This window comes from Aquarana catesbeiana, linkage group LG02 (assembly GCF_042186555.1).
Source record: "Aquarana catesbeiana isolate 2022-GZ linkage group LG02, ASM4218655v1, whole genome shotgun sequence".
Classification (NCBI taxonomy): domain Eukaryota; kingdom Metazoa; phylum Chordata; class Amphibia; order Anura; family Ranidae; genus Aquarana; species Aquarana catesbeiana.
Genome location: NC_133325.1, coordinates 4,452,909 through 4,466,863, shown reverse-complemented (window position 1 = coordinate 4,466,863; position 13,955 = coordinate 4,452,909). Strand labels below are relative to the sequence as shown.

Genomic DNA, 13,955 nt, shown 5'->3' with positions numbered 1-13,955 from the left:
GTTTTATGAAGTTGTAGTTCTTGTCACAATATTTAGGAAAATTAAGAAATCATTTTATGTTATTTTTTTACATGCTGTCACCACTGCAATACAGCGTTTTTTATTTTTTTTACATACAGTGACTAGAACAATACAGTGTTACCATAGTAACATTGTAATACTCTGGGAAGGTAATCAGGATATATATATTTTTTTACACACTATGATTGTTTATAGCAGTGAATTTCATTGCTATAAGCAAGCATTTTTACTGTACGAAATGGATAAATTCAGTATGTATTGTTGCGATTAGTTCACATGGTACAGATGGGCCATGATTGGCCCTATCTGTACCATGTGATCATTGTGACTGTCAAGGGCCTGCCAGCACTGTACGGGCGAACATGCGTGCATGCATGCGCGCCTCTGGCCAGATTGAACACCAGCGCCTGTTTCCCTGTGTGCTCCATTGCACCTCTCATGCATGCGCGCGGCGGATGCGCATGCACGCACAGCAGGCGCGTTCGCACTAGCGCCGTTTGGCACCAAGAGGGTTTTAAAAGGATTGCAGCTGCACTCATGCAGCGCTGTTTCATCTGCAGCTCTGTACCTGAAACGTGAAACCTGCTTGCTGTTCCTGCTTACTGACCTGGCTCCTGTTTGACCTTCCCTGCTCTCTCCAATCTGACCCCGGCTTGCCTGACGACTGCTTATGGACTTCTGCTTGATACCTGTTGCCGAACCTCTGCCTGTTATCTGACCCTGCGTTTAGCCTGCTGAATCTGCCTGCCTGATTACCCATTTGACCCGGCTTGCCTAACCTCTCTGCTGCCTTATCCAGTGTGTGTGTGCCGCATCTTCTGGTTTGTCCTGTCAGTTCCAGCTGCAGCTGCCTTGCATCTACCAGCTTCTCAGGTCGCTGACCTGCTACTGCCACAGCCGTCTCTGCAGTTCCAGCCATCCCTGAGGGATCTCCTTCCTGCTTCAGTTCCTGCTGCTGCAACTTCCAAGGCACTCCTACCCCGCTGTACTCTCAAGACCACTGTTCCCACTTCAGTGGCTCTTGAACCAGAGTTGTATGAGAGGTCTTCTCCCATCAGTTGGGCTCTATTACCAGGTACCTAACAGTGACCAATCACCGCGAGTAACACAGTTGTACACAATGAATATCATGAACTGTCATGTTATCTGCTGTGATTGGTCACAGCAATCACATGGTACTGGCAGTGGGCCAGTACATTGATCAGTCATCAGTGGGTGACAGACTGTACCAGAGTTTGGCCCTGCGGAGCCATGCGAGATATGTTCTGGGAACATCATATGACATCTTTCCAAAACAATATGGCTCCTGTTTGGCCATCATATTACAATAGGCTGGGATGGAAGCAGTTAATAATAAATGTTAAAAAGGGAAGCAACTTTATTGAACTCTTGTAAAATAGAAGTAGTGCTGCGCTATAATCTAATAGATGTGCAAAATAAGGTGCAAAAGTGCTAAATGGAAGGTTTGAATGGAAGAGGCAAAATAAAAGGTCAATATACATCAAATCCCTGGCGATACAATAAAATGGTATTCAAAATTTATTGAACTCTTTTTATAGAATTCTGACTTCTATTTTTTTTTTTTTTTTCTGTACAGGTGAATTGAGGAACCAAGATTTTAGTTATGTTGGTCATCATCAATAAAAGGAAGTCACATGGCAAATGAGCCATATATCAATGTTCTAAACGTCATAAATGCTTTGGATCCTCTTCAACATTAATCCAGCCTCAGAGGACAACAGGAGAAAAGTAATTTGAGTGTTCTGGAAGCGACTATGGCTTTACAGTAAAGTCCAACCCATGTATACATAAGAGGAGTCATTTCAGAAGATATTTCTTGTTTGGAATGTGACAAAGGTTTTACAATGGAGGCAAAATGTATCACACACCTGAAGTTTCACACTGTAGAGAAGCCATATCAGTGTTCAGAATGTGACAAAACTTTTAAACAGAAGGCAAATCTTATCATACACCAGAAGATTCACACTGGAGAGAATCTGTCAGTTTGTTCTGAATGTCATAAAGTTTTTACATCAAAGTCAAATTGTATCATACACCAGAGGATTCACACTGGAGAGAAGCCATATCAGTGTTCTGAATGTGACAAAGCTTTTACAACCAAGGGCGGACTTACCATACACCAGAGGGTCCACACTGGAGAGAAACCATACGAGTGTTCTGAATGTGGCAAAGCTTTTAAAGTGAAGTCAAATCTTATCAGTCACCAGATGATTCACACTGGAGAGAAGCCACATCAGTGTTCTCAATGTGGCAAAGCTTTTACAACCAAGAGAGAGCTTATCACACACCAGAGGATTCACGCTGGAGAGAAGCCATATCAGTGTTATGAATGTGACAAAGCTTTTACAACTAAGGGCGAGCTTACCAGACACCTGAGGGTCCACACTGGAGAGAAACCATACCAGTGTTCTGAATGTGGCAAAGCTTTTAAAGTGAAGTCAAATCTTATCAGTCACCAGATGATTCACACTGGAGAGAAGCCACATCAGTGTTCTGAATGTGGCAAAGCTTTTACAACCAAGAGAGAGCTTATCACACACCAGAGGATTCACACTGGAGAGAATCTGTCATTGTGTTCTGAATGTCATAAAGTTTTTACATCAAAGTCAATTCTTATCATACACCAGAGGATTCACGCTGGAGAGAAGCCATATCAGTGTTCTGAATGTGACAAAGCTTTTACAACCAAGGGCGAGCTTACCAAACACCAGAGGGTCCACACTGGAGAAAAACCATACCAGTGTTCTGAATGTGGCAAAACTTTTAAAGTGAAGTCAGATCTTATCAGTCACCAAATGATTCACACTGGAGAGAAGCCATATCAGTGTTCTGAATGCGGCAAAATGTTTACACAAAAGTCAAATCTTATCAGTCACCAGAGGATTCACACTGGAGAGAAGCCACATCAGTGTTCTGAATGTGACAAAGCTTTTACAACCAAGAGAGAGCTTATCACACACCAGAGGATTCACACTGGAGAGAATCTGTCTGTGTGTTCTGAATGTCATAAAGTTTTTACATCAAAGTCAATTCTTATCATACACCAGAGGATTCACGCTGGAGAGAAGCCGTATCAGTGTTCTGAATGTGACAAAGCTTTTACAACCAAGAGCGAGCTTACCAGACACCAGAGGGTCCACACTGGAGAAAAACCATACCAGTGTTCTGAATGTGGCAAAGCTTTTAAAGTGAAGTCAGATCTTATCAGTCACCAAATGATTCACACTGGAGAGAAGCCATATCAGTGTTCTGAATGTGGCAAAATGTTTACACAAAAGTCAAATCTTATCAGTCACCAAAGGATTCACACTGGAGAGAAGCCACATCATTGTTCTGAATGTGGCAAAGCTTTTACAACCAAGAGAGAGCTTATCATACACCAGAGGATTCACACTGGAGAGAAGCCATATCAGTCTTCTGAATGTGGCAAAGCTTTTGCACATAAGTCAGCTTTTAACACTCACCAGAGGGTTCACACTGGAGAAAAGCCATTTTAATGTTCAGAATGTGACAAATATTTTACAGTTAGTGCAGGGCTAATCTATCACCAGAGGATTCACAAGCTTCAGCTGCAGAGAGGAAACTCTGTAAGAAGGAGTAATATTAGAGGAGTTATGAGTGTCCCATTAGTTTCATTGTCCCAATGTTATCCCACAAGCTAGGGAAGATGTCATAAAGGCTGAAAAAAGACAATAGTCCATCCAAATCAACTTGTGTTTATAATGATTTCCCATATTCCTGTATGTTGTGTCCTTTTAAGATGTACATCTAAGAGCCTTTTAAAAATATCCATGCTCCCCGTAGCCACCACCGATTGTGGGAGAGAGTTCCACATCCTTATTGCCCTAACAGTTTAGGGTTAAATCGCTTCTCCTCCAGTTTCATTGTGTGCCCCCCTGTCCTTTTAGACTCCCTAGGACTGAATAGTTCATTTCCTATGCTGGGATCCCCATTGTGATATTTGTAGATCGCTATCATGTCCCCTCTCAAACTTCTTTTCTCCAGAGAGAAGACATTTAGTGTTTGCAGCCGTTTCTCGTAATTGAGGTCCTCCAGTCCCCTTATTAGTCTTGTTGCCCTTCTTTGGACTCTCTCCAGCTCCAGCACATCCCTTCTGAGGGCTGGTGACCAGAACTGAAAAAAAAACTCCAGATGAGGCCTTACCAGAGTTTTATAAAATGGCAGAATTATAGTTTTGTCTCTGGAGTATATCTCTTTTTTTTACATGCTAATATTATGGCTGCTTTGGTAGCTGCAGCTTGGCACTGTATGCTGTTGCTCAATCTATCATCTATTAGCATCCCTAGATCCTTCTCTATCCTTGATTCTCCCATCTGTTCTCCACCTAGTGTATATTTTTCACTTTTGTTTTTTGACCCCAAATGCATTACTTTCACATTTCTCCACAATAAACTTCATTTGCCATTTGTTTGCCCACTCTTTTATTATGCTCAGGTCATTCTGCAAAATGTCTATGTCCTGATGCAAGTTTATTACTCTGCTTATCTTTGTGTCATCCGCAAAAACTGAGCCTGAACTATTTATCCCATACTCTATATCATTTATGAATATGTTGAATAGGACAGAATCTTGAGGTACCCCACTAGGGATGAGCCGAACACCCCCCTGTTCGGTTCGCACCAGAAAATGCGAACAGGAAAAAAGTTTGTTCGAACATGCGAACACCGTTAAAGTCTATGGGACATGAACATTAATAATCCAAAGTGCTAATTTTAAAGGCTTATATGCAAGTTATTGTCATAAAAAGTGTTTGGGGACCCGGGTCCTGCCCCAGGGGACATGGATCAATGCAAAAAAAGTTTTAAAAACGGCCATTTTTTCAGGAGCAGTGATTTTAATAATGCTTAAAGTCAAACAATAAAAGTGTAATATTCCTTTAAATTTCGTACCTGGGCAGTGTCTATAGTATGCCTGTAAAGGGGCGCATGTTTCCTGTGTTTAGAACAGTCTGACAGCAAAATGACATTTCGAATGAAAAAACCCATTTAAAACTACTCGCGGCTATTGCATTGCCGGTCCGACAATACACATAGAAGTTCATTGATAAAAACGGCATGGGAATTCCCCACAGGGGAACCTCCGAACCAAAATAAAAAAAAAAATGACATGGGGGTCCCCCTAAATTCCATACCAGACCCTTCAGGTCTGGTACGGATTTTAAGGGGAACCCCGCACCAAAAAAAAAAAAAAAACGTTGTGGGGTCCCCCCAAAAATCCATACCAGACCCTTATCCAAGCACGCAACCTGGCAGGCCGCAGGAAAAGAGGGGGGGACGAGAGAGCGCCCCCCCTCCTGAACCGTACCAGGCCACATGCCCTCAACATTGGGAGGGTGCTTTGGGGGAGCCCCCAAAACACCATGTCCCCATGTTGATGAGGACAAGGGCCTCATCCCCACAACCCTGGCCGGTGGTTGTGGGGGTCTGCGGGCGGGGGGCTTATCAGAATCTGGAAGCCCCTTTTAACAAGGGGATCCCCAGATCCCGGCCCTCCCACCTGTGTGAAATGGTAAGGGGGTACTTGTACCCCTACCATTTCACTAAAAAACTGTCAAAAATGTTAAAAATGACAAGAGACAGTTTTTGACAATTCCTTTATTTAAATACTTCTTCTTTCTTCTATCTTCCTTCATCTTCTTCTTCTGGTTCTTCTGGCTCTTCTGGTTCTTCCTCCGGCGTTTTGTCCAGCATCTCCTCCGCGGCGTCTTCTATCCTCTTCTCCTCGGGCCGCTCCGAACCCATGGCATGGGGGGAGGCTCCCGCTCTTCTCTTCATCTTCTTCTCTTCTTCTTCTTTTCTTCTCTTCTTCTCTTCTTCTCCTCTTCTCTTCTTCATTTTCTTCTCCGGGCCGCTCCGCATCCATGCTGGCATGGAAGGAGGCTCCCGCTGTGTGACGGTTCTTAAATAACGGGGGCGGGGCCTCCGGTGACCCCGCCGACCTCTGACGCACGGTGACTTGACGGGACTTCCCTGTGACATCACGGGGAATGCCACAGGGAATTCCCGTCATGTCCTGTGCGTCAGAGGGGGGTGGGGTCACCGGGTGGCCCTGCCCCCCGTTATTTAAGAACCGTCAGACGAGGAGACGCCGTCACACAGCGGGAGCCTCCCTCCATGCCAGCATGGATGTGGAGCGGCCCGGAGAAGAAAATGAAGAAGAGAAGAAGAGAAGAAGAGAAGAAAAGAAGAAGAGAAGAAGATGAAGAAGAAGATGAAGAGAAGAGTGGGAGCCTCCCCCCATGCCATGGGTGCGGAGCGGCCCGAGGAGAAGAAGCTAGAAGAAGCTGCGGAGGAGATGCTGGACAAGAACGCCGGAGGAAGAACCAGAAGAACCAGAAGAAGAAGAAGAAGAAGATGAAGGAAGATAGAAGAAAGAAGAAGCATTTAAATAAAGGAATTGTCAAAAACTGTCTCTTGTCATTTTTAACATTTTTGACAGTTTTTTAGTGAAATGGTAGGGGTAAGTACACCCTTACCATTTCACACAGGAGGGAGGGCCGGGATCTGGGGGTCCCCTTGTTAAAGGGGGCTTCCAGATTCCGATAAGCCCCCCGCCCACAGACCCCCACAACCACCGGCCAGGGTTGTGGGGATGAGGCCCTTGTCCTCATCAACATGGGGACAAGGTGTTTTGGGGCGCTCTCTCGTCCCCCCCTCTTTTCCTGCGGCCTGCCAGGTTGCGTGCTCGGTTAAGGGTCTGGTATGGATTTCTGGGGGGACCCCACGCCGTTTTTTTTTTTTTTTGGCGCGGGGTTCCCCTTAAAATCCATACCAGACCTGAAGGGCCTGGTATGGAATTTAGGGGGACCCCCACATCATTTTTTTTTAATTTTGGTTCGGGGTTCCAATGTGGGGAATTCCCATGCCGTTTTTATCAATGAACTTCCATGTGTATTGTCGGACCGGCAATGCAATAGCCGCGAGTAGTTTTAAATGGGTTTTTTCCTTCGAAATGTCATTTTGCTGTCAGACTGTTCTAAACACAGGAAACATGCGCCCCTTTACAGGCATACTATAGACACCCCCCAGCTACGAAATTTAATTGTTTGACTTTAAGCATTATTAAAATCACTGCTCCTGGATAAACGGCCGTTTTTAAAACTTTTTTTTGCATTGATCCATGTCCCCTGGGGCAGGATCCAGGTCCCCAAACACTTTTTATGAAAATAACTTGCATATAAGCCTTTAAAATTAGCACTTTTGATTTCTCCCATAGACTTTTAAAGGGTGTTCCGCGGCATTCAAATTTGCCGTGAACACCCCAAATTGTTCGCTGTTCAGCGAACTTGCGAACAGACGATGTTCGCGTCGAACATGAGTTTGGCTCGAACTCGAAGCTCATCCCTAGTGCTCATCAGTTCGGTCTCACCAGTGAAGCTTATCAGTGCCCATCAGTGCAGCCGTGTCAGTGCCCGTCAGTGCGGCTTATCAGTGCAGCTTATCAGTGCTCATCAGTGCAGAGCAGGGATAGTTAGAGATCATCGGGATGACAGAGCGGATCTCAGGCTGACATTTGTTGTTGGTGAAATCACCGCTCGCCGTACAGCCCCGCCTCCCTGTACCGGCACTGTGATAGACAGCGCAGAGCACACTGTTCCAATGCCGGTACAGGGAGGTGTTTTCACCAACAACAACTGTCAGCCCGAGATCCGCTCTGTCACTCCGATGATCTGTGGTAACTCTCCCCACTCTGCACTGGAGAGAGATGGTGGGCGGGCGGTGGTGATGGGGGGGATGGGGGCAGTGCTGGCAGGGAGGAGCAGGGAGCAAAGGAGGAGGACACCACCTTGATAGGCGGCACAGACCGGGGAGACCCCCTCCGCCCACTACAGCGAGCCAGGCAGAAATACAAGTCCCTCAACCCACTTTACAGAACTACAGGTGGGCAGTGACAAGACCGCTGGCTGGGAGTACAGGAGGAATAGCAGCCAGCGGTCTTACAAACAGGAAATCACCAGGCAATAACGGTTTATCAGCAAGATCAGGAGGTTATTGCAGGACCCAGGTCCCCAAACACTTTTTATGACAATAACTTGCATATAAGCCTTTAAAATTAGCACTTTTGATTTCTCCCATAGACTTTTAAAGGGTGTTCCGCGGCATTCGAGTTTGCCGCAAACACACCGAATTGTTCACTGTTTGGCGAACTTGCGAACAGCCAGTGTTCGAGTCGAACATGAGTTCGACTCGAACTCAAAGCTCATCCCTATACCCCACTCACCACTCCAGACCAGTCTGAGTACATGTTATTTATCACTACCCTTTGGACATGCCCATGTAACCATTTTTTTACCCAAGCATAAACCCTATGGTCCAAGCCTGCAGACCTCAGCTTGTAAATTAGGCATTTATGGGGGACGGTATCAAATGCTTTTTCAAAGTCCAGATACAACACATCCATAGGCCTCCTCCTATCTAGATGGTTGCTTACTTCCTCATAGAATGTTAGCAGATTGGTCTGGAAGGAACGTCCTCTCATAAACCCAGGCTTGTTACCACTAATGATGTTGTTGTCCTCAGTAAAACTTTGGATATAGTCCCTAATCATCCCCTCCAATAATTTACCCACTATTGATGTTAGGCTGACTGGCCTGTAATTCCCAGGAATTTCTCTCTGCCCTTTTTTGAATATTGGTACCACCTTGGCTTTTCTCCAATCAGCTGGTACTAATCTTGTCATTAAGTTGTCCACAAAAATCAGAAATAATGGCCTGGCTATAACTTGACTGAGTTCTCTGAGGACTCTCGGGTGTAAGTCACCTGGTCCTGGTAATTTACTGTATTTGTGATGTTTATTAAAACTTTCATTGACTCCGAAAGTGAAAAAAATGCATTTCCTGGTTGTACTTATGCCTGTTTTCATCACTCTTATGCAAGTGACGCCTGAGAAGCGTGATTTTATATAATCATACAGTACTTCACTATCAGTCCTTTTCTTCTCTCCCCATCGTTTGAGCTTGGTTACCTACTCCGCAAGCTCCAGAATATATTTCTAGAGGATTTTTCTGCACCCATTTATCCGGCTTATACCAGATCTGATTGATCATTGCCTGTTTGACCCCAGACTGTGAAGCTGGTGGTCTATGATCTCTGGTGAGTGGGGTCACAAAGGGGAGTGTGGCACGCAGCACCAGTCATCTTTTTTGGAGAACATTTGCACTTTATTTGGAGCACTTATCAATTTTTTGACCACCTTTGTATATTTTTATTAATAATTATTTCTCTTATGTTGTAAGCATCATTGTAAAATTACATTAATTAGTTTTTGTCACTTGATTTATATATCTATCCTGTAGGCGCTGTGATATATATATTTTTTTTCATTGACTCCGGCCTCTGTTAGCCACGTGGGTATGTCATGTGTTGTGTTACAAACACTACAATCGCTGTCGGTAAACCCTTATTTTTCCTACGTAAAAACTGTGGAGAAGAAGGCATTTAGTACAGTTGCCTTCTTTGTTTCATCTGTAACCATCTTCCCATCCTCATCCTTTAAAGTGATTTGTAAAGGCTCTTTAAAAAAACAAAAACAAACAAACATGTTATACTTACCTCCTCTGTGCAGTTGGTTTTGCACAGAGCAGCCTGGATCCCCCTCTTCTCTGGTCCCTCTTTGCTGCTCCTAGTCCCTCCCTCATTTTGAGTGCCCCCTCAGTCAGCAGCTTGCAACAGGGGGCACCCAAGCCGAGTCAGAGCTCCTCGTATCCATTCAGACACAGAGCCCCAACCTGGCCCTGCCCCCTCTCTCCTCTGATTGACTTACTGACTTTTATTGACAGCCGCAGGAGCCAATGGCACTGCTGGTCTGCCTCAGCCAATCAGGAGGAATGTGTAGGATGTCTAAAGGGATCATGGACATTGCTGGAGAGATAAGGAGCTCAGGTTGGTAATTGGGGGTGGGGGGGGGCGGCTGGGGAGGCTGCTACATACAGAAGGCTTTTTATCTTAATGCATAGAATGCATTAAGATAAATAACCTTCTGCCTTTACAACTCCTTTAGTGTGCAAAGTGCTCCAATATTGTCTTTTTAGTGTTAATTAGGAATGAACCGAACACCCCCGAATCGGTTCACACCAGAACATCTGAACATGCCGAAAAGTTTGTTCGAACACCGTTAAAGTCTATGGGACACAAACATGAAAAATAAAAAGTGCTAATTTTAAAGGCTTATATGCAAGTTTTTGCCCTAAAAATTGTTTGGGCACCTGGGTCCTGCCCCAGGGGACATGTATCAATGCAAAAAAAGGTTTTAAAAACAGACTTTTTTTCGGGAGCAGGGATTTTAAGAATGCTTAAAGTGAAACAATAAACATGAAATATCTATGAAGTGTCTATAGTATGCCTGTAAAGTGGCACAGTGTTTAGAACAATACCACAGCAAAATTACATTCCTAAAGGAAAAAAAGTCAGTTAAAACTACTTGCGGCTGTAATGTATTGTCGGGTCCCGGCAATATACATGAAAATCATTGAGAAAAATGACATGGGTCCCCCCCAGCCCGTTACAAAGATCTTTGGGTCTGGTATGGATATTAAGGGGAACCCCACACCAAAAATTAAAAAAAAAAAAATGGCGTGGGGGGGCCCCAGGCACTATATACTCTGAACAGGAATATATATACTATACAGCCTGCCCTATATACTCTGCAGAAAATTGGGCCTTAGGTGTTGGTGGTGCCAGAACACTGTAACCCCTCACAGTTATGCTTGTTGAGTGTAGGAACGGGCCCTGCTGTGAAATATTTTATCAAAAATTGTAATTAGATGCCTATGTTAAAAAGGGGCAGCTACATTGGGCCTTGGGTGGCGGTGGTGGTGCCACAACACTGTAACCCCTCACAGTTACGCTTGTTGAGCGCAGGAACGGGCCCTGCTATGAAATATTTGATCAAAAATTGTAATTACATGCCCCTGTTAAACAGGGGCTGCTAAATTGGGCCTTGGGTGGTGGTGGTGGTGCCACAACACTGTAACCCCTCACAGTTACGCTTGTTGGGCGCAGGAAGGGGCTCTGCTGTGAAATATTTGATCAAAAATTGTAATTACATGCCCCTGTTAAACAGGGGCAGAAAAATTGGACATTAGCCAGTGGTGGTGGTGCCCTAAGCCAAAAATATTGTTGGTCAGCTAGCATCATCATGATTGAGGAGGAATAGGATAGTCACTCAGCATAGGCAGTCTTCAAGGGATCCCACATCCATAGAAAAAGCAATCAGTTATATCAGCATCAGCTGCTGATAGCTGCTGCTGATCCAAGACTAATTCATTTTTATGAATTTGAGCCTATCAACTGAGTCTGTGGACAGGCACACTCTATGATCCGTTACAAACCCTCCAGCAGCACTGAATGTGCGTTCAGAAAGAATGCTGGATGCAGGACAGACCAGTAGCTCAATTGCATATTGAGCGAGTTCTGGCCAGTGGTCCCTCCTCAAGACACAGTAACCCAGTGGATGGTGTTTTGGAAAGGTCTCCAAGTCTGCTCTTGCCCCAAGATATTCCTGCACCATGTAATGCAGACGTGGGCGATGGTTGCTTGAACCGATCAGACCTTGGCGCTAGGGATGAGCCGAACACCCTCCCGGTTCAGTTCACAGCAGAACATGCGAACAGGCAAAAAATGTGTTTGAACACCGTTAAAGTCTATGGGACACGAACATGAATAATCAAAGCGCTAATTTTAAAGGTTAATATGCAAGTTATTGTCATAAAAAGCATTTGGGGACCCGGGTCCTGCCCCAGGGGACATGTATCAATGCAAAAAAAAAGTTTTAAAAAGGCCCGTTTTTTCGGGAGCAGTGATTTTAATAATGTTTAAAGTGAAACAATAGAAGTGAAATATTCCTTTAAATTTTGTACCTGGGGGGTGTCTATAGTATGCTTGTAAAGTGGCGCATGTTTCCCGTGTTTAGAACAGTACCACAGCAAAATGACATTTCTAAAGGAAAAAAAGTCATTTAAAAGTGCTCGCGTCTGTTGTCGGGTCCCGCAATATACATAAAAGTCATTAAAAAAATGGCATGGAATTCCCCCACAGTCCATTACCAGGCCCTTTGGGTCTGGTATGAATATTAAAGGGGAACCCCAAACCAAAATGTAAAAAAAAATGCGTGGGGGTCCCCCCAAATTCCATACCAGGCCCTTCAGGTCTGGTATGGATATTAAGGGGAACCCCGCACCAAAATTAAAAAGAAAATGGCATGGGGTCCCCCTCAAAATCCATACCAGACCCTTATCTGAGCACGCAACCTGGCAGACCGCAGGAAGAGAGGGGGACGAGAGAGTGCCCCCCTCCTCCTGAACCGTACCAGGCCACATGCCCTCAACATGGGGAGGATGTCCCCATGTTGATGGGGACAAGGGCCTCATCCCCACAACCTTTGCCCGGTGGTTGTGGGGGTCTGCAGGCGGGGGGCTTATCAGAATCTGGAACCCCCTCTTTAACAAGGGGACCCCCAGATCCCAGCCTCCCCCCTGTGTGAAATGGTAATGGGGTACAAATGTACCCCTACCATTTCACAAAAAAAGTGTCAAAAATTTTAAAAAAGACAATAGCCGTTTTTTGACAATTCCTTTATTAATGTCTTCTTCTTTCCCCGCTTCGTCTTCCATCTTCTTCTGGTCTTCCTTCGGTTTTCTTCTTCTTCCTCCATCTTGTTCTTCCCCCGCCTCTTCCTCTATCTTTCTCTGCTTCTTCCTCCGGTCTTCTCCTTTGGCATCTTCCTCCGGTCTTCTCCTCCAGCATCTTCCTCCATAGGGATGTCCCCGTGCATCAGAGGGGGGCGGGGTCACCGGGTGGCCCCTCCCTCAGTTATATAAGATCTGTCACAAGAACAGAAGCGTCACACAGCAGGAGACTCCCATTGAGGCGGATCGTCCAGAGGTCGAAGCGGGGAAGAACAAGCCAGAGGAAGATGCCAGAGGAGAATACCAGAGGAGAAGACCGGTGGAAGAAGCAGAGGCAGATAGAGGAAGCGGGGGAAGAACAAGATGGAGGAAGAAGAAAAACAAAGGAAGACCAGAAGAAGATGGAAGAAGAAGCAGGGAAAGAAGAATATATTAACCACTTGCCGAACCGCCTAACGCAGTTATACTGCGGCAGAATGGCACGGGCAGGCAAAATCACGTACCTGGTACGTGATCTGCTTCCCGCGGGCACAACACTACACTTACAGTAAAACACACTAGGCACACATATCACCCCCCGATCACCCCCTGATCACCCCCCGTCACAGTGACACCAATATCAGTTTTTTTTTCCTGATTATTACATTGGTGTCATTTTGTGACAGTTATAAGTGGTAGGGCAGTTAGTGTTAGCCCCCTTTAGGTCTAGGGTACCCCCCTAACCCCCGTAATAAAGTTTTAACCCCTTGATCACCCCCTGTCGCCAGTGTCACTAAGCAATCACTTTTTTTCTGATCGCTGTATTAGTGTCACTGGTGACGCTAGTTAGGGAGGTAAATATATAGGTTCGCCGTCAGCGTTTTATAGCGTCAGAGACCCCCATATACTACCTAGTAAATGTTTTAACCCCTTGATTGCCCCCTAGTTAACCCTTTCAGCAGTGATCTCAGTATAACTGTGAAGGGTGATGCTGGTTAGTTAGTTTATTTTGTATAGTGTCAGGGCACCCGCCGTTTATTACCTAATAAAGGTTTAACCCCCTGATCACCCGGCAGGTGATATCAGTTAGGTTTTAGGGTCAGATAGGGTCTGCATCCCCCAGGCAGCGTCATGTTAGTGCCAGTACCGCTAACACCCACGCACGCAGCATACACCTCCCTTAGTGGTATAGTATCTGAACGGATCAATATCTGATCAGATCAGATCTATACTAGTGTCCCCAGCAGTTTAGGGTTCCCACAAACGCAGTGTTAGCGGGATCAGCCCA

General features: G+C 45.3%; 1 protein-coding gene across 1 annotated transcript; it reads left to right on the top strand.

Moving 5' to 3' along the window:
• Positions 1-1,886: 1,886 nt before the first annotated feature.
• On the top strand, positions 1,887-3,701 carry LOC141126585 (uncharacterized). Its single transcript, XM_073612504.1, has one exon. It carries the CDS (start codon positions 1,887-1,889, stop codon positions 3,537-3,539), a length of 1,653 nt encoding a protein of 550 aa, XP_073468605.1. The 3' UTR covers positions 3,540-3,701.
• Positions 3,702-13,955: the final 10,254 nt, after the last annotated feature.

Excerpts from the sequence above, each read along its gene's own strand:
- LOC141126585 (XM_073612504.1), top strand. The coding sequence starts at position 1,887 with ATGGAGGCAAAATGTATCACACACCTGAAGTTTCACACTGTAGAGAAG.